Source organism: Drosophila nasuta, chromosome 3 (assembly GCF_023558535.2).
Source record: "Drosophila nasuta strain 15112-1781.00 chromosome 3, ASM2355853v1, whole genome shotgun sequence".
Lineage (NCBI taxonomy): Eukaryota > Metazoa > Arthropoda > Insecta > Diptera > Drosophilidae > Drosophila > Drosophila nasuta.
Genome location: NC_083457.1, coordinates 49,832,319 through 49,853,101, shown reverse-complemented (window position 1 = coordinate 49,853,101; position 20,783 = coordinate 49,832,319). Strand labels below are relative to the sequence as shown.

Sequence of the window (20,783 nt, the reverse complement as noted above, 5' to 3'; positions counted from 1 at the left end):
TGTGGCCATGCACGAGCACGCATCTGGGCAATGCCAACGATAATCATGAGCTGTGTATCTGTATCTGTATCTTAAAGATGCGACTCAGTCACCGTCGCAGTCACAGTTGAGGTTGATATTCTGTTCTTATCTGTTTTGCCCATCTGTTATTTTCGCTCGTAAATTGTGTTGGCTTTGTGTGAGAGTTAACTGTAAAGCATGTGACAGCGACGTACGCTTGACCTTTGACCCTGCCTGACTGCCTGCCTGCCTGCCTCGCATTGCGTGCCCCAGTCCAATAAATGCGACACACACTGCATAATGTTGAATTCATCATCGCATCATTTAATTACCGTTCGGCCTTTAATGACATTAATTAACATTTTTGTATTTGTTTTTATTATGATTATTACTTGGTATTATTAATATTTATGTTTATGATTAGCTAATTGCGTTTGCTCATCAAACACACACACATGAACAAAAATACCGTAAGTACAAAGAATTTTTTTTGTGATTTTAATTTTGATTTTGATGTCATGTGACCAAACCGCAGATCGCTGACTGAAAACTGTGGCAGACGCAAAATGATGTCGGCGTCTAATAAACCAGTTGAGGCTGCATTTGAATACAACAACAATCAGCACAACAACAACAACAACAACAGGAGACAGACAGACTGTCAGCAGCAAAAAGTTGAGATCACGTGCGGTTTCTCGTTGATAGCACATAAAAAATGCCGGCCAATTTAATGAAGCAACTGCAAGATGCCCTCTAAACAAATTTGTGTATTTACTTCTCTTACTAAGAGAAATAAAAGCGTATGAAAACAGAGGATAAATTCTAAAATCATGCAAACTCTACAAGAATTCTAGAATAGTTATTTTTGATATTGATGAATATTTACTCAATTCAAGAAATCGAAAATGTTTAGATTAAAATGAGAAAGAAGTTACAGCAATCTCTCTGCCAGTCGAATTGTGCTCGACTGTGAGATATTACCCATTTTAAATAAAAGCAAAACAATGTAGTATTAAGTTGAAAATATACCAAATTTATGTACCACAAAAAATACTAAAAATATGCCGAAAACTATTGAAATAGTACTCCACACAAAATCTACCATAAAGTGCAAAATATACCAGACTGTCAGCCAAAACAACTAAGTTCGTAATATACAAAAGTGTTTCATAAATAACTACAATTACCACTAATTTTATTTGAAATTATAAAGGCTATACGTACATATATACCAAAAACCGCGACTCTAGCTTACGTTTGTTATTCGATTCATACAACACAATATTTTTATATCAAAAAGTTGATTGAAAATCAAATTCTTGTTGCAAAAATTTTTCAATCTGAAATTCGTACTTCAATAAATTATTTTAAGAAAACGCGATATTAACATTGTATCAAAACGATGATTGATAATCGCATTTTTCTTCGACAATTAATTATTCTAAAATTCGTGTTTCAAGAAATATTTTTTATGTACTCGTAAAGAAGTATTCAGACACATAATTTTGGTTTTTTCCTGTGTACTAATAACAAACTTCAAGTTTGCGCTTTACGCAAAATATTCACTTTAAACTATGATTTACAGTAAATACAAAAAATAAGTCGTAAATCTTACAACTAAAGCGCATCTATTTGTCATGCTAACTTACAGTATTTACACACGTGTGAACACAGCTTCCATCGCACGTCTGTTGTCACATTATTCATTATTTTATTATTATTTATTTGCCTTTTTTTTGTAATATTCCCCTGTTTAGCTCACGACCAGGTTGTTGACTTATATATTTTGGTTTACCCGTCCAATTGGCGGCTCATTGATTGCTCTTAGCAAATATAAACTTAATTATTTGAGAGGGTTTAATATACACACATATATAGATAAATCGTGTGATTGTAATTTAATTGGATTTTTTCCCCCACTATGCAATTGAAATTATATTGAAATGATCAACAAATCCCACACTTACAAAACCGTGTGGCGCGCTTTGATTATATTATTAACATAGAGTATAGAGGGCAATGGCATTGGGCATTATGTATTTTGATGTCTATGTTAGTGATAGTAATAAATATGGAATAGATTTGTAGTAACTTTATGAATTTTAGAGACATATTTGTAAAGAAAAGTTTTAGTATTAAACTTTACAACTTTGTAGATTTTTAATAAGATTTTTAAATGAAAAAGTTATAGTATTACATTGTCTTAGATTTTTCAACTTTAAGAGTTTGAAAAACAAGTTTTTTTCATTCATTCAGGAAACTATTTCATATAATTTGTGCCGCTGTAATCGGCGAGAGTATCATTAATTCATTGTTTTTATAATCGCTGCATATTAACCAGTCAGTGTCATTGTTTATTTTTAACATTGTTGACAAGTGATTGCATAGACAGCTCAGCTAATTAGGGTCTCCAGTCAATTGCAAAACAATGCGAGCGAAAGAGTGAGTGTTAGAGAGCGAAAGAGGGATAGAGATAGAGAAGTAGTAGAACGAGACAGCTTGTCAGTTAGAGTTGATATTTAAATATTTATCTTATGCTCTGGACAAGTGTGGCAAGTGTGTCAAATTAACAGCACGACGGTTGCAAAATTGGTAAAATGCTAATGGAATATTTGTTACCCAAATGGCGACTAAAGCAATTACAGAATGTGAATAATACAAAATGGTATTTTAATTAAATTAAAATTGTGTTTGCCAATAGCTGAATTAAATGTATTGCACACACACACTGCCATATTATGCAATTAAATTTGAACACACACTTGAACACCCACACATACACACACAGAGTCTGCTGCAGACACACACGCTTGGTAATTTTCTTGCTAAGCTGCAAGCAAACATTTAAACATTTTTCTGTTTGCCTCGCAGCACTTTAATCAAGTCAGCTGATAGCAACAGCCACAGCAACAACAACAATAATAATAACAAAAACAACACCGGTATCCAGAACAATAATAAATACAATAAAAACATTGCACAGATCTTGGGCAAATTTCGTTTCCAGCTGAGCTGGCTGTGTTTTCCATTATAAATCATATGTAAACAACGATTTTTTAATTGCCAAAGCAAACAAGCCAGCACATTAAATGGGTGTGAACGACTTGAAAGCACTCTGCTTAGCATTAAAAAATGAATTAAAAGGTTTTTGCGGCACTTCTAATTACTTGAATGAGCCTATAAAAATACATTTGAATGCAAAATCATTCAATACTAACAACTAAACACGATTAAAGATATATAACATAATATTCTAAAGAGTATATTTTGGTAATATGAGCGACATGCAAATACCCATAATAATATGAAACATTTTTTCTCAACAAATTTTATATAATTTTCAGTATACTATTGTGTTTTATCGTTGAGCTTATAAGTAGAAAATACCTAAGTGGTCAGTATTACTTTTTAATCTTTTTATCTTTTATTTCTCAATATACTTATAATATAAGGAATTTGAAAATAAAAAAAAACGACTTTACTTTGAAATTTGGAAGTTTGACCTAATTTTAAAACTTTATATCTCTATATAATATCTCTATATAATAAAAAATTAAATAATAACTTTTTGCAACGTTTTATACAATATCTTCAACGAATTTCACAATACAAGTAAAATTTCAAAATAAAATCGATTTTATTATTTATAAATTCCTACAATTATAACTAATATAATACGAAATAATTATAATAAATATATATATATATCAATTTATAAATATTATAATGGAAAATAATTAAATGAAACGATTTTTGAATACACTCGTTTTTTTCTGTTCTAAGGACAGATTGTAAAAACTATTCTAAAAATATACCGAAAAATAAAGTGAAAATATACTACAAAATATATACATACTATAAAAAATGCGTAAAAAATGAATTCTTTATTAATTCTGTTCATAGCCAATATACTCGAAGCGCATAGAGTATCTACAATTGTAGTAGTTAAAACGCCGTAGTTAAGTATCTTCAGGTTGTTGATATTTCTAATCTGGCTCATTATAAGTATAGACAAATAGAACCCAGTGTTCTAGGCGTCATTGACAGAGCACTTCTCATTATCAGCTAAATTCAAATACTATCTACAAATATGTAATTGTTCACCGAATCGCACCTTTAGTCTCAACCCAACAGAGACCCATTGGACCTTTTCTGACCTGTCCAATTGTAATTACAAAAGCAATGACAGCTCATCTCGTCTCGTTGACTGAAAGCTACTGCAAGTTAATCGAAGTGTCATGGTAAGACTATGTCAAAGAGGGAAGCATGGGAGGGGGGATTTTGAATCACCTGCATTTGTCAGTTTGTTTTGAGGTTATTTATGATGTCAGTTACGCTCTCACAGCTAAATCACCAGCATGCAATTAGATAAACACACTCACACACACACGGCTGAGTGATTATAGCAAGTATTTTATATAATCAAAGCGATTTGAATTTGAATTTTGAATTTACAATGCAATAATTTCCCATTTAGTTTATCAGTTTATGGCATGGCAATCAATCAAACTGATCACACACAGTCGAAACTGTTTTTTGTGGGGAAATCAATCGACGTCGACGACGTCGCGACCAATTGCATGTCATATTTTAGCCACATTAACTTGAATGCTTGTAGTAAAATATATAATGCGAGATAAGCAAACGCTTTGACACTTACCCAATCAGCTGGAAAAATGCGAGAAGTTGAAACGCGCGGGGGCTCGTTGCGGTTTTCTTAAGTGGTATCCCAAGATGTTGATTTTGATGAATTTATAGCACTGTCTATTGAAATTTTGATTCACACTGGATTATTGACTTATCAAATTTGAGAGCTGACCTCCAAAACAAAAAAACAACTAACACATATACACATGAACACTGCACTTTCGTTGAGCAAGCTTTACAGTAGCTGTTCCAGTTCCAGTTCCAGTTCCAATTCCAGTTCTAGCTCCCGTTGCCGTTTCGTTTGTGAGACTAATTTATGCCGCGTATTTAGGCTTTTAATTAACACTTCCGCGACGACGCGACGTTTGATTCATGCGCTTCACTTGAAGCTCTGAGATTTTTTCGTTTTACAACTACTTCGTACTTAAGTGGCTTCAATTTAGCCCTGGAGGAGTCTTCTTCTCCCAACTCAGGGGGGACGTCGCCACACGAACTCACGATCTCACAGTTCGCAGTTCGCAGTTTGCAGCACAACTCAACCGAACCGCACAATCCAGCTGCACAAACCCAACTGAATGGAACCGAACCGCCAGACTGATAAGCCCACCATTTCACACTCTCGATCCGATCCACACTCTCGATCTCAATTGCGCTCACCGCTTTGAGCGGCTTCAGTGCTGCGAGAGCCGCTAGCTAAGTGCGTGGGAGAAATGTATGGCGAGTGATTTATCGCATGCGATAAATGTCTTGGCATGGGAGCAAAACTTTGAAAATTAATAATGAAAAGATCAAAATTAATGAAAAATATTGAAAATAAAATAAAATGATCATTAATGTATATTTATATGGTTATAAGATTAAATTTTAATGGCAGCCGTTAATATTACAAAGTAAATAAGTGAACATTGATTATAAAATTTTAATTTAAATGTAAAAATGCTGAATTTTTATTTATATTATTATTAAATTATATATATATTATATATTTATGTTATTATTTTTTTTATTTTCCAAACAACGATCTTAAATATATTGCGTTAAATTGAAAATTGTGCCAAACAAGTTTAATTATTTCTCCACAACATTTGTAGAAAGAACTTTCTAATTAGCAGATTAATTTCATTTATAATATTTCTTTGATATCATATGTTCAATGCAGTTCAATTGCATTACAAAAATGTTAACTTCAGTCTTTAGACTGACTTAAAAACTTAACAAATTAGTCCATAGAACGAACTAGTTGAAACTAAATAAGTTTCTTTATTTCATGTAAAATGTTAAATGTTTACATACTCGTAAGTAAGAATAATCGTAAATTAGTACCTAAATAACCTCATTGAACATTAAAGTAATAACAATGAATGTGAAAACAAAAATATGTTTAGTATATCAGAATTTTATGTTCTGCAATATTGTTATGTTCTACTTTAAATTAAATAGTTAAAGTCTTGGTGACTAGCGTTCTAATTTAAGAGTAAGCTTGTAACTAAAAATATTTCAAAATATTTGCGTATTAAATAAAAATCAAACTTATTTACGTGACTTGGTTTAATATCTGCATTGTGAATGATAAAATGAAATGTAAAGCACCAGCAGTCAGTCGTAGTATATAAATACATATTAGATTCCCGGCCCAGAGTCTTCCTGGCCAAGAACATACTTGTAGTAGGCCTTGTTCAGCTGCTCGAGGAACACAAAAGCGAAGACAGTGTGCGGACCCAGGCGACACAGATACGGCGTGAATCCCTTCCAGAGCGAGAAGAATCCTTCATTGCGAATCACCTTGATGATCACGTCGGTTGCTCCGCTGTACTCCGCCTTGCCATCGATGACCTTCATCTGCTGGATGCGTGTCTTGGCCATGTCCAACGGCATCGAGGCAATTGTGGTCAATAGACCCGAGCACATGCTCGCACAGATGTGCAGTCCCAGACCCTCGTCCATGAAGCGCTTGAAATATCCCTTGAACTGGGAATAAGATGCCAATTGCACCATATTAACGATCATCGCACGTCCCACCGTTGGCAAACAGCCACGCCACAGAGCAAAGAGTCCCTCCTCCTTGACGATGCGAACGAGCGCATCGCCCACATTCTTGTAGTTGCGTCGCTGATCCGCTGGCAAACGATTGTCGGACATCATACGAATCAAGGACACTTCGGCAGGATTCCCGACCAGAGCTCCACAGGCGCCGGCAAAGATGCCCATGGCCATGCTGGCCAACACCTTGGGCGCCTGTTGATACTTATTGCGATACGCCTCGATCTCCATCTGATAAACACCCATGCGACCCGTGGTATAAGTCGCCTGACGCAACAATCCAGCACTCAAACCATTATAGAACGCCAAAATCCCCTCGGACTTGAACACCTTCGCAATGCAATCGATGGAGCTGCTGTATTCCTTGGCTCCCCCCTTGCCGGCGGAAATCTGCATGCGTGTCTTCACCAAGTCCAGAGGCTGCACAATGCATGTGCCCAACATGCCGGCGGTCCCGCCAATCACATACTTCATAAAGTTCGGAATGGTCTTCTTTTCGACATCGTATAAAAGCACCATGGTTATTACGAATGTATCTATTGATTTCTGGGCTTAGAAAATTAAGAAAAATTCAAATACGGAGCTGGGTTTTTTTTTGGTGTTGCTGAAAAGTGTGATTGTGGAATACTGTGAGAGTTTAAATAATGCTCAAGCCTACTTCATTTATGTGTGTTTTCTATTTTCTTAAAATGCCTATTTCATTTTAATACTTCAGTTACATAATGTAGAAAAGAATAAGAAAGAAATATAAAATCAGAAAGAAACAAGAAATGAAAGAATAATTTAAAGTTTTAGAAATAGCGAGGTCATCAACAAATAAATTATAGGGATTTATATTATACCAAAGTCTCATTGGAAACCCTTTTGTTTTTGTTGTCTACAGTTATCGATAGTCAACCTTACTTTCGATTATTCTCATTTCACTTCGATTACGCGAATCTAGGTCGCTGTAGCATTGATAGTCAATTGGAGCAGTTAACAACAGAGTTGGCAACAGTTCAATTAACGATCCCGTCTAATTTTCCACACACGCCAGTTAATTGTGGAACTTGGTCTTTAACGCGTCCCACAAATTAACAGCACCCAGTCAAATGGCTCATTATCTGTTTTGGTTCTGGGCCTGGGCTTGGGCTTGGGCCTGGGTCTGGGCTGCCATCATTAGATGAGTACACCAAATTGTTTGCCAAAGCGAGCGCGCTCGAACTGCAATTAGAAGATGATCCAAAGTTCAGCCAACATATATACCACTTGTTTTCCGAGGCAGCTGCAATTAGACAGGCCGAAAATTGTTATGTCAGAGAGGACAGAGAGATAGGGGAAGGGAAATGAAAGGGAAGCAAAAACCAAAATATGTACTTACAAATACCATATTGGCAACTCATTGCGGGCTAATTAAGAACTCATGCGGCGTTGGCAGCAAACACGCAACGTTGCAATGTTGTTGATTTTCGCGTTGTTCATACAAAAATCGCATGCAGCAGTCGAAAGTGTCGACTAATTAGTGAAAATGGTGCGTGTCTCGGCTAATATGCGGCTGACTTAACTCACAAATCAAAGCATACTTTCAGGCGGCGCGCACAAAAACTACAAAATGCAAACAAGCAAAACACTTTACGATTGCGAATGAGACAGGATGAGAATGAGAGCAGAAAATGCCTCACTCAAATCGAAAGCCAAAGCAAAAGTGGGACAAACCAATAACAGCAACAACAACAACAACAACAACAGCGAGAAGCTATCAAATCAATTACAGATGCCAAATAGCAATTGCGAAAATTGTAAATAAATATTTCAGCAAATGACAACAAGCCGGTAAACTATTTACGACAATAAATCAGATCATATCTCGCTCTAGCTCTAGCTCTTGAACCGCAAACCGCTCCCGAGCAGCCCTACAAGCGTGGCATGGAAAAGCTTTGGTAATACAACAACAACAAAGCTCTGACAACAAGATGCTTGTTGATAAGGGAAAAAGGCAAGAAGCGGGGCAACCGAGCGACAGACAGAAGAATCGCAATGGAAACCACAAAAATTTACGAAGCGAACTGAGGTGAAGCTGTAGCTAAAAGCAAAATGACAATAACAGCTGCATTTCATAGCAAGCAAGCAAGGGGGCAGGCAACGTGGAGGGGCGGGCGGTTGACAGCGAGCGAGCGACAAAAAAAAGTACCCACAAAAAACGTAGTATTAAGTGGCGAACCGTTAAGAAGTCATTGGGTAGACTAAAAAACCTGAAACAGCAATAAACCGAGAGACAGAGCAACTAAGTGCGGCAATTTCTGGAGTAAACAGAGCAAGCATAGAGAAAGAGAGCAAAGAGAGAGAGAGAGAGAGAGAGAGAGAGAGAGAGAGAGAGAGAGAGAGCGGCGCTCAGCATGCATGTAATTTACGTTTAAGCTTGAGAGTAAAAGTTGTCAGCGGGAGAGCGCAGCGAAAGCTGCACACAACAAAACAAACAGAATTCAAATAAATAAATTTTACTATATTTAAATACTATGTAAAACTTATGATCACTCGCTAGCACAAGAATTGTATAATTCCACATGTGGAACAAAAGCGCTCAAAATGTGTGTCAACTCATTCCGGTTTTAAGTTTGATCTTTTTGGGGAGAATATTTTGTGAAGAACTGTTAAGGCTGCTGACTCTGCAACAAGTTCAACGCACAATGTAATAAACTGTTTATAGTTAAACAATAAATCAATAGCTAAAAGAAGCAGCAGCAACAGTAACAACAAGAACGACGACAACAACAACAATAATGGTGGCGACAGCAACGAATTCTAAGCGCACAAAACGAAAGACTTGAGCACAAAACTTTACGATCACTCAACTGCTCTCTCGCTATCGCTCTCGCTCTTACACTCTCGCTCTTTGCTGTCGCTGCGAGCGCCACAGCTTTCGAAGTCGACGCTTATGCTTTTCGAACTCGAAAGCCAATCAGCAACAGCAACAGCAGCAGCAGCAGCAGCAGCAGCGGCAGCTTGCAGCCCAAAACGTTGGTCATTCATTCGTCAGTGAACCGTCGTCTGAGTCGTTGTTGCGTTAACTTTGGCTGATCGCGTAGCGTCTTCTTCTTCGCCGAAGAACGAACGTTTTACACAAAAAGAAAAGAAAAAGAAGAAAAAAAACAAAAGCATTGCTCTTTTGCAGTTTGTGTTATCGTTGAAAATACCTTGTATCGTAAACGTTGTGTGTGCGTGTTATAACATTTTTGCATTTTGCATTTGTTATTATTATTCGGCTTTGGCTTTAGCTTTGCCTTTGGCTTTGGCATTAACTTGGCCCAATGCGCGTCGACGTTTTCGTTTCATTTTCGCTTTGTGCTCCAAATTGACGTCGCGTCGCTTTTGCATCTTTCGTTCAGTTCAGTTAAATTTAGTTGAGTTCAGTTCATTTCGGTTCAATTCGCAGTGATTCGCTCGCTTACAAATAATTACTGAGCTGCACTCAAGTTGTTTTTGTGTGTTTCGGGTTTTGTATAAGAAATGTGCAGCGCCAGATAAATTTCACCATCAAGTGTCGCAAAGTGTTCCACAAGAAATAAGAAAATTAAAAAAAAGAGAAAGAAAGAGAGAGCGATAAAAAACGGCACAAGTTCTGTTTGCCATGTTATTAACATTGTGTTCATAATTCCTTTGTATGTACAAATACAAATACAAATACATCGATATATCGTCAGCGACATCGACAACAACATCTATGCAAATAGAAAGCAACAAACACAGAGAAACAAATCAGGAGCCAGCGGAATAAGTCAAGCAACTAAACGCAGCGGGTAAGCAATGGAAACTGCATTTAACATAGTTGGTAGAAATAATTAAGTTAGTTAATAGAACAAATCAACTGCACAACGGTTTGATCAGCATACCCTGTAAGGCATTACGAAAAGGGTATCTATGTAATGGGAATAAAAGAACTAGTCCACTTAACAGAAGTATGCTAAACATAACTAGTTCACTTCACTGAATAATTGTAAAAGCTTAAAATGGATGTTAATTTATTATGTAATTTAATAGACTACCAAAGATATTATAAATTCATAGTGAAATTGTTTATTTAATAGTAACAGAACGTTACTTAAGTATAAAAACTGATTTTTACTTTTTTTTCCTTTTAAATTAACAGTAATGTTAATTAGTAATAAGTGTATTGCTAATAATGAACTTGTTCATTATTCAAGTGAATTAGTTCAGTTAAAAAAATAATATATAAAACTGGAAGTTACTTTTCCCTTAATTGAAGTAAATCAATAGAATTTTACTTAAAAATTTAGGATTTTATTTACAAAAGTTTCAAGTGCAACTTAAATTTCAAAAAAATACTGGTTCACTTATCAGAAAATTAATAGAATCTAAAAACATACTAGTTCACTTAACAGAGTGATGCTAAAAATGAATTAGTTTTGTGATTAGATTATTACATTGAAGATTGAAGTTCATTAATTCTAATTTCATAGTAAATTTGTTAATATCGGCAGATTTTTACTTTCAAATAGTCTAAGTTTTAAATGAATTCTAAACATTTTACTACTATCCTAGAATAATGCTAGAAATGAGTTAGTTCCCTTCACATATTTTAGAGTTTTGAGAAGTTGTTGAGAAGTTGATTATACTGAATTCTAAACATTTTACTACTATCCCAGAATAATGCTAGAAATGAGTTAGTTCCCTTCACATATTTTAGAGTTTTGAGAAGTTGTTGAGAAGTTGATTATACTGTACTACGAATAACTTGAATTGCATTTAAATATAGATATTAAATATACAAAAAACTTAGTTACTAGGGTATTTGCTAGTTGTGTTCATTTTGCAGAACGCACAAAAGCTGAAGCATCGGCACGTCGAGCTAATGAGTCAAATTGTTAGCGCTAGCGAGTAGAAGTTCATTTCTCTCATTTGTATGTTGTCCGTTTCCACTTAATATATTCATTAATATACATTTCTCTTTGATGACGATTTGCATATCGCATTCAGACAGCTTCATAATTTACTGACAGTCGTCGATCTGCTGCCTTCCATCTCTTCCTCTTCAACATCTCCCTCTCCCATTTTTGACTGTTGTTTTGTGGTTGAAAAGCTATTGACGTTTTCCAAACTTTGTTTGTCTCATGAATGGACTTGTTGCAGCCCGATGAAAAAAAAATACCACTTGCTGCACGATTGAACTTTAAGCCGCATTCTTCATCGTTGTTTTTTTTTTCTTAGACGCGTCTATCAAGCCTTGCTGAAGCTGGCCAATTTTTTGTTTTGGTTATTTGGTTTTCAGTTTTTTTTTCGGTGTTTCGTGGGAACTATTGACTCGACTTGGTCTTGCTCTTGGTCTTAGTCGCAGTCGCAGTCAGAGTCTGGCCTGGAACTGTGGCTGGCATTTGCCACACAGCATCGCGCGGCACACATTTTACTAGCCCAGGCGAAACTGGCTTTGAGAGAACAGGAATTTCCACTCCTACAACGAAGCGCTGTAATTGACATTTTTGAGTAATTGCAAATGGTTTGTCGGTTTTTACTTGCGTTTTATTTACAACTTTTCTGAAATTCTTTTTGATTTTTAATCGTCAACAATTAAGGTCAAACTACTTAACCAAAAACTAGAACCTAGATTATAAACTAGAAATTGATATGAAATTATTTTTTTGGTGTACAATTCGTTGTCTTGTCTGTGGCTTAGACAAAGATCTCTGGTCCAAAGATGACCACTTTGGTGGTTGTCTGTTGATTCTGCGTGGCACGTGGCTTTGGCGGTGTGCTCGGTGGCTTGATGGGCGGCGGTGTTGCAACTCTGGCGGAAGTGCGACTGGCAGCGGAACTGCTCGGGGAACGAGAGCGGCAACTGGCAGAAGTGCTTGAAGTCGAGTGCTTCCGGTGCGATCTCTGTGAACGCAACTCGTCGCGCAATTGTTCCTTGTAGACGAGCTCACGTTTGCAGGCCTGCAGCTCCTCAACGCTGCAGTGCTTCAGATGGCGAATGGTGCGCGAAACGAGGCCATCGATGATGTGGATTTTGGTGCGCGACAAACGCGTGGGTTCCGCATGGCGACGGGTCAGCTCGCTCTGATACTGGAACAGCAAATAACCCACGCTGGGACGTGAGCCACGACGATGATTGTTTCCATTGTTCTGGCTATTGTTGTTGGCGTTGTTCTTGTTGCTGCTGCTATTGCAGTTGTTTTGCAGTTTACGTTGGTTTTCCATAACTGACAGAGAAATATTTCGATTTCTATTTCGAGATTTGACACAAAGTTCACAGATTGCTTGAACGGAACGAAGCGGAGCGGATGTCACGACACTTTGACGTTTGCGCTGTGAATGATGTCCTGTTGTACTTTACCAGGATTATTTATATCGGTGGGCGCTTAGCAGCTACCTGTTGAGCCTCTGCCTCCTCAAAGATGGCGGCTGACCTGTCGAATGCGTAATTACCTGGTGTGAAAAGTGCTGCGCGCCATTTGGCCTGGGTAAAACCCTCTGTAACATTTCTATTTCTATCGAAAATTGTACGACAACCCAAGTGTGGCAAACACGTGTGCGGGCTGCCCCTTGATTTGTCTCGAGATATTTATTGTGCGACCTTTGCGCGTCTCTCACACACATATTTTCAGTTGCTTTAAATACAGTTTGCCCTTAATAAATATCATTAATTTGTACAGAAATACATTTATAAATCTTACTCTGGGGTAAATTGTTGGTACCCTCGTCTTAGAAGTGCTTATTAAATATTTACTGCTAAACGAATCTTTTTGACCCACGCAAAACGCCTTTAAATTAACTCTGTATCTCTGTGCGGAGGCGCTGAAAAATGTTTTTCATATAATTGTTATTTTCACTTAGTTTAATTGACACCGCAAAGCGAACGCGTTTAAAGCGCATTTCAACTTAATTATGTTTGTTTTTAAGAAAAGTGAAAATTCCGCTCTATTGTCTGTCAGCGACTTGTTCAAAATTCTTTTCAACATGCAACACACAACAGTGGAGAATAACAACAACAACAATAAAGCATAACAATTATAATAACGCATGGCGACCCTGAGCATTTCTTAGTGAAAGTTTAAGATACTTTTTTCATTTGTGATTTGAGCTTAAGATACTTTGTTGTCTGCATTATGTTAATGCGTCTGCTTAAGTGCTGCTGCTGCTGCTGCCCATAACATAAAATCTTGAAAAACATATAAAACATATACTTATAATGCATAACTCAGTGCTAAATGCTGCGGTGCCCCACGGGGGCAGACGTTGTGAGTGACCCACAAAAGTTTGAGTCTTAGAGCAGCGATGCGATGCGTTGATGATACAATAATCATCATTTTGTTGACTTGATTATAATGATTTCGGCTGCCCATTTGCTGGCCGAAGCTAAATCCATAAGCCTGCCAAGCACAATTCCCTCTCTCGAAGTCTCAGTTTCTAGCGGAGCGTTGAACGCGTTGAATTGGAAGCTGTCTGCAAGCTGTCAAACGCACGGTACAAAACGCTGCCCGCATCAGCAGAAGCAGAAGCAGCATCAGCAGCAGCAACAGCGTCGTGCCCCTGGCCCTAGTTTATAACTATGCTGCCTTTGACCTTTCGCTACCTGACCTCATAAAGCAACAACAACAACAACAACAACAACAAAAGCGTGTGGCAACATTGGGCTCAATAAAACGCTGATGCGCCGCATTTGCTTAATCCGGCGCGTGGTCTTTCCCAAAGTTCTTAATCCGCTTCGCCGTCTGCGAAATCCTTTTGTTTTTCTACATTCTCGCTACTAGATGCAATTATAAAAGGATTATGCCATTTATGACCTGTCTGACCCAGAGCACACAAAACTCACTTGCAACGCTTTCATTATGATGCAGTTTAATGAATTACCTGGAAGTTGTTAAGTGCAAAAGGCAAAACTGACACGAAGAAGTTCTAGAAATTTCATGCTAATGATGTGACACTTACAAGGCCTAAATAAATATTGGAAGAAGCTCTTCAGGTATGATCTTACCATATTTGGTAAGCCCAAAGTCGATCGCTGACCTGACTCCGTGTTGACTCAAGTTTGTTCATGCTTGAGTTTGTTGCAAGTGGCAGATGGCGTTATTTGTGTACATTATGGCCGGTAAACCGTAGCGAATCCGCAACCGAAACGATTAGCATCCCAAAGTGGATTAGGCCGGATTAAGTCGCGAAATATTTTGGCACAAACAACAACAGTTCCCTGACCTGCAGCAGGTACCTGTACAGGTAGCCAACTCTCCCCTCCACCCTCGGACCCACAATTTGTATTTAAGCCTGTTGCAGATTGAGTAACGTCATCAGTTAACCAACTGCATTCATAGCAAGCACACACAAGCACTTTCACTCACTCACACCACAAAAAAAATGGAGAGCGATAAGATGATTAAGCCCACCGTCTCGTATCATTTGTTCTTGTACCGTGAGGAGCTGGCACGACGCAATGCTCGTCAGCTGCGACTTTCGAGAACAAAGATTGACATCACCGAGGAGCTCATCTCGAGAACTGTGAAGAACATCAAAACCTGCAGCATGGATGATCTCAAAGCGGTCAACCGTGAGCTCGTGTTCAAGCGCAAGCTGCGCAATCGAGTGTCCAAGCTACGCAAGGAAGCCAAGCTAGCCAAGCAATGAACCCAAGGATGAGGAGGCAGAAGAAGCTTAAACATACTGACAAGGAAGGCAAAGCATAAGCCAAAGAAAGAAAGAGAAGGAGAGAATCGATTGTATATAGCATCTAAAGCATACTGACAAGGGAGGCAAAGCATAAGCCAAAGAAAGAAAAGAGAATCGATGGTGTATATAGACCTTACTTGTAAGAAAGAAATACTTTGATAAGAAATTTTGAATTGACAATGCTTTGTTTTTATAACGAGTATATACCAAAACTTATTAATTATCTGGATAACTGTAAAGAACATCAAGACCTGCAGCATGGATGATCTCAAAGCGATCAGCCGTGAGCTCGTGTTCAAGCGCAAGCTGCGCAATCGAGTGTCCAAGCTGCGCAAGGAAGCCAAACTAGCCAAACAATGAACCCAAGAAGGAGGACGAGGAAGAAGCTAAAATATACTGACAAGGGAGGCAAAGCATAAGCCAAAGAAAGAAAAGAGAATCGATTGTGTATATAGACCTTACTTGTAAATAAATACTTTGATAAGAAATTTTCCATTAACAAGGCTTTGTGTTTTTATTACGAGTATATAACAAAACTTGTTAATTATCTGGATAACTGTAAAGAACATCATGAACTGCAGCTTGGACGATCTTAAAGCGATGAACCGTGTTTCCAGACTGCTTAAGAAAGTCAAGCTAGCCAAGCAATGAACCCAAGGAGAAAGAGGAGGAAGAAGAAGTTAAAACATACTGACAAGGGAGGCAAAGCATAAGCCAAAGAAAAGGAGAAGAAAGAAAAAGAGAATCGATTGTATATATAGACTTTACTTGTAAATAAATATTTTAATAAGAAATTTTGCATTGAAAAATCTTTGTGTTTTTATTACGACTATATAACAAAACTTGTTAATTATCTGGATAACTGTAAAGAACAGCATGGAAGATCCTAAAGCGGTGAACCGTGTTTCCAGGCTGCGTAAGAAAGTCAAGCTGGCCAAGCAATGAACCCAAGGAGAAAGAGGAGGAAGAAGAGGTTAAAACATACTGTCAATGGAGGCAAAGCATACGCCAAAGAAAGAAACAGAGAATCGATTGTATATATAGACTTTACTTGTAAATAAATACTTTGATAAGAGATTTTGCATTGACAACGCTTTGTGGTTGCATATTATTACGAGTATTTTGCAAAACTTGTTAATTTTATGGTCGATAAAAAAAAGAAGCTTGTAGCCATAAAAACTGGTAGCTGAATCAGCACAAAAAGAAAAACGCCGCACAAAGGCAAAATGTAAACTTCTCAGACTCCGACGTAGACTAAGGCAAAAACCGAAACAAAATAAAAAATAAAATAGATAGACACACAAATATATATAAATAAAAAAAAAGAAAAAAAAGTCGTTTGCATTGAACAAAAGTAAATGGCTAAAAAGCTGAAGCAAAATGAATTTCATGTTAACGGCAAAACAGCAAAGCCAAAAGAGACAAATGGACAAACATGATGAAACTGAAAACACTGAATACAGCAAAACCGAATCTAAATCTCAATCTCCAAGCGAGTTGCAAATTTTAATTTTAATTTTTTGCGTTTTGGTCAGCAACTTAATTAGAAATTGCAAATGCAATTAAAAGGCAACGCACCAAAATCCCGCTGCCAATGTTTCTTTATAATAAATTTAAAATATATACAAATCCGATATATATATATTTGTATATATGCATACGATATAAATGTTTGCATCTGTCTGCGTGACTGCCATGAGAAACCGAAACAAGTTCGCTGCATAAATTAAGCAAAGTCGAAGCCAAAGACAAAGCAGCAATAACCAAAGTGGTGGAAGGCAGCTCAGTTTAGTTCAGAAGAGAGCAAAGATCAGAGTTTATTTCAAGCGACTATAAAACAAGAAAGAACAGTTAACCAATGCTATATAGTTAATTAAATACACTAACTAATATGCATATTACTTTGCACCGTTTCTATATGCAAGCGATGCAGCTTAAAGTCGAACTTCAAAGTGGGCTTCGATTTGTAGAAATCTTTTGTGTATATTGAATATTAAAATGATGCAAAGATAGATTATTTGAAATGTTAAAATGTTGTAGTATATATGAATTTATAATTAAAGTGATGCAGAGATAGATAATTTTATAGTAAATACCTTTCTTTACATTTAATTAACTTTAAAGTCTAACTTAGGAATAAGATTGATAATTAGAAAAATTTAACACAGTTTCATCTGCAAATACTAGAAAGAAGCTTGAAATATTACTATGGAAGAAAGAGTTCATTAAATTTAATGAACTTGTCTGTATTATTTATAAAGACATAAGCATAGCCATATGTCAAATTATTTCTCTGGAATCAATAAAATAAACATGTTAAGTTTAGGCAAACGAGAATTAGTAAAAAGTGAAATTAACGAGTTAAATATTATTTGCGAATTTCGATTTAACAGAAAGCTGCAACACAAATAAAAAGATCTAATTCACTTTAAAGTTTTAGCTTTAAACACATTATTTGTACTTAAAGTTTTGAAATCGGTATTGAAAAAAAGAGAATTTCTTTGTTATGTAATATCTATTAACTCTTTTATTTTACAACTTTGTTACACAACACGAAAGAGCTAACAATTTGATTACTTGAATTAAACGGAAATAAATACCTTTGTATTTAATTCACCTTTAGTGTTTGCAAATTAAGCGTAACACACAAAAATCTTTAATTTTAATTAACTCTGAGCTTTAAATCAAAAATTTTTTCATTTTAAGTGCGACAATCGATTGTGTAAGGAAACAAATTTCTTCGACACGAAATTTCTATAAACTTTTCGCTATTTACAAGCTTGTTACACAGCTTGTGCAACGCTTGTTATGTCCAAAAGTTAGGGTATAATGTAAAGTTAGCAACTAGTAACAAAGTCACGATATAAATAAAGAGCAGTCAGCGTTAAAGGCGAAACAATTTTTTCAATTTTTTTTTCAGAATTGTTGTTGGTTTTTCTTGGAGCTGCAAAATTTATAACGTGACATTGTTAAATTTATGTGCTCAAAATGTTGTAATAAAACTTGAGCAGAATTGATGCTGTTGTTGTTGGAGTTGGAGTTGTTGTTGCTTTCAACTTTTCGTTGTGTTGTGTAGGCCAAAGTCGCTTTGACTTCTTGTCTATACCAAAATGTTTGGCTGACTGACTCGACGGTCTTTTTGTGTTTGAGATTGGCGCCAACGTTGAAAAATAATTGCAAATATCATTCTCAATTCAATAATTGACTTAATTATACATTTATATATATCTACTTGAAATTCTCTTCAGCAAATTCTTTTTATAACTTTTTTGTCGACCCGCTCGACAAAAGAAAAGCGAATTAAGCAACTTTTGGCATTTTCGGTTATTTATCTTAATTAATGCTTATGATTTAAGTCAAACATTTTGTTTCGGCAATTGAACTGCTCTCTTAAGGCATTAAATCTCGTTCCCCGCATATAATCCGTGCATTTATATATTATTAAATGTGTATTGTCTATAGACAGACAGAGACACAAACACAGAAAAATCAAATACCGCAGGCATTGAAGCGATGGCCCAGATTGAAGGACAGGTCAGCTTAGCGCTTGACAAATGGGAATTTTGTGACTTGGGCACCAACAAAAATCATCAAATCACGACTCGAGCGCCGTTTGATTGACATGCAGAAAGGCAGCAAGAAAAAACAAGTAAGAAATAAAGTTTGCTCGACTGTGAGATACCCGGTACCCATTTTATATAAGAGCTAAATAATGCGGTATTAATTTTCTGAAATATACCAAAATTAATATACCACAAAAATACTAAAAATATACCAAAGGCTTTACTTGGTATTCTGATATAGTACTACATTCAAAATATACTACTAAATAAAAGCAAAACAGTGCGGTATTAATTTTAATATATACTGAATTGATTACAACAAAAATACTAAAATTATACCAAAGGCTTTATTTGGTATATTGATATAGTACTACATTCAAAATATACTACTGAATAAAAGCAAAACAGTAAATAAATATAAATTAATACCACAAAAATACTAAAATTATACCAACGGCTTTATTTGGTATTTCTATAGTACTACAATCAAAATATACTATTGAATAAAAGCAAAACAGTGCGGTAATAATTTTAAAATATACTGAATTGAATACCGCAAAATAACAAAAATATACCAAAGGTAATATTTGGTATATTGATATACTTTTGAATAAAAGCAAAACATTATTCTTAAAAATTGCAGAATTTATATTCCGCAAAAATATACTAAAAATATATCGTTATAGTACTGCATTCAAAATATACCTCTTATAGTCTCTGATACCCTTCTACCATATGGGTACCGGGTATAAAAACAACGAGTACGGGCAACGGCAACAACTGATTGTTCATAATTAAAGTTAAAGCGCCCGAAGGCAGGCGAGCAATGATTTCGCAATGATTCTGTGGCTTAAAGAACTAAAGCGAACCAAGCAAATTATCTCAGCACACATGAAAGACCTAGAGAAGGGGAGAGAGGGGGAAGAGTGAAAGAGTCGAAGAGATAGATTGAGAGCAACAACTTGAACCGCTTGTCACGCCCCGCAGAGCGAAGCAGACTGCTTATTAACGCATAATTAGCATATTTAGTCTTGCTCTAAGATTGCGTACCCAAAGCTGTCACACAGTCAGCCCTACTCTCCCCCCCGCCACCGTGTGTTCCACCTCTGTAACCAGCTGTTTACAACGTACAACCTTTGGCTATGCCACAAACTTGTGCCGCCTCGTTGATATTGCCAGCGATTTGTCGATTTGTCACACAATTTCAGAGTCGATGCGAGAGCTTAGTGTCTGTGCTTGGTTTCCCTTTCTCTCTGCCCCTCGTCTGACCCTTCACCCCGTACTCTTAGCTGTATCTACATCTTCGTTGCCAAGCGTGTTCGTGGTCATTGCGATTTAAGCCTCATTTAGTTGCTGCTTGCTGCACTCTATTACTTGAAACAACCTGCCTGCCGCCCACCAACGTCTCATTCTCCCTATCTCACTCCCTCTCTGTCTCTCTCTTTCTCACTCTCTGTTGTGGTTGCTGCTGCCTTGCTCCATTCACTTTATGAACACAGACAACAACAAACGGCCGACAATTGTCGCTTTGACATTTAACTACAATTACTTTTTAGTGGTCTTTCGTTGGTTTGGTTTTGTCGTGTTGCCATTCTGACATTTTGGCCTGACACAGAGAGTGAGACAGCTTGAGAGATGGCAGACAGAGATGGAGACGGCGATAGCGACACAAAGGAGTTCAGGTGAGGAGCTTTGCTGGCCATAATGAAACTTGTTCTAATTAAAATATGCACACTTTTTTTTTCGTCAAGGTGTTGTTGCCAATTAATTTTGAAAAACAGCTGGCTGGCTGGCTGGCTGACTGTTTGAGCCAGGTTGTTGGCCAGGGAGAAATGTCATTGGCTTTTCACGCAAATAAATCAAGGTCAATGGAGAAAA

At 36.7% G+C, this 20,783-nt stretch overlaps 5 protein-coding genes across 5 annotated transcripts in view; 2 read left to right on the top strand and 3 right to left on the bottom strand.

The window, feature by feature from the left end:
• Nucleotides 1-5,201, bottom strand: part of LOC132789009 (axotactin) — a 75,306-nt gene extending 70,105 nt beyond the window's left edge. The window contains 1 exon segment of the mRNA XM_060796740.1: nucleotides 4,661-5,201. The gene's annotated coding sequence lies outside the window, so the exon portion shown is untranslated.
• Nucleotides 5,202-6,177: 976 nt separating this feature from the next.
• LOC132792822 (mitochondrial 2-oxoglutarate/malate carrier protein) lies at nucleotides 6,178-7,332 on the bottom strand. Its single transcript, XM_060802317.1, has one exon. The coding sequence runs from the start codon at nucleotides 7,204-7,206 to the stop codon at nucleotides 6,268-6,270; it is 939 nt and encodes a 312-aa protein (XP_060658300.1). The 5' UTR covers nucleotides 7,207-7,332; the 3' UTR covers nucleotides 6,178-6,267.
• A 2,376-nt stretch (nucleotides 7,333-9,708) lies between these two features.
• LOC132789082 (mucin-2) overlaps nucleotides 9,709-20,783 on the top strand; it is a 126,633-nt gene continuing 115,558 nt past the window's right edge. Inside the window, exon 1 of the mRNA XM_060796851.1 lies at nucleotides 9,709-10,463. The gene's annotated coding sequence lies outside the window, so the exon portion shown is untranslated. The remainder of the gene's footprint in view (nucleotides 10,464-20,783) is intronic.
• Nucleotides 12,171-13,126, bottom strand: LOC132790641 (serine/threonine-protein kinase pakG). The gene has a single exon (XM_060799255.1). It carries the CDS (start codon nucleotides 12,877-12,879, stop codon nucleotides 12,352-12,354), a length of 528 nt encoding a protein of 175 aa, XP_060655238.1. The 5' UTR covers nucleotides 12,880-13,126; the 3' UTR covers nucleotides 12,171-12,351.
• LOC132792493 (uncharacterized) lies at nucleotides 14,300-15,363 on the top strand. Its single transcript, XM_060801898.1, has one exon. It carries the CDS (start codon nucleotides 15,034-15,036, stop codon nucleotides 15,298-15,300), a length of 267 nt encoding a protein of 88 aa, XP_060657881.1. The 5' UTR covers nucleotides 14,300-15,033; the 3' UTR covers nucleotides 15,301-15,363.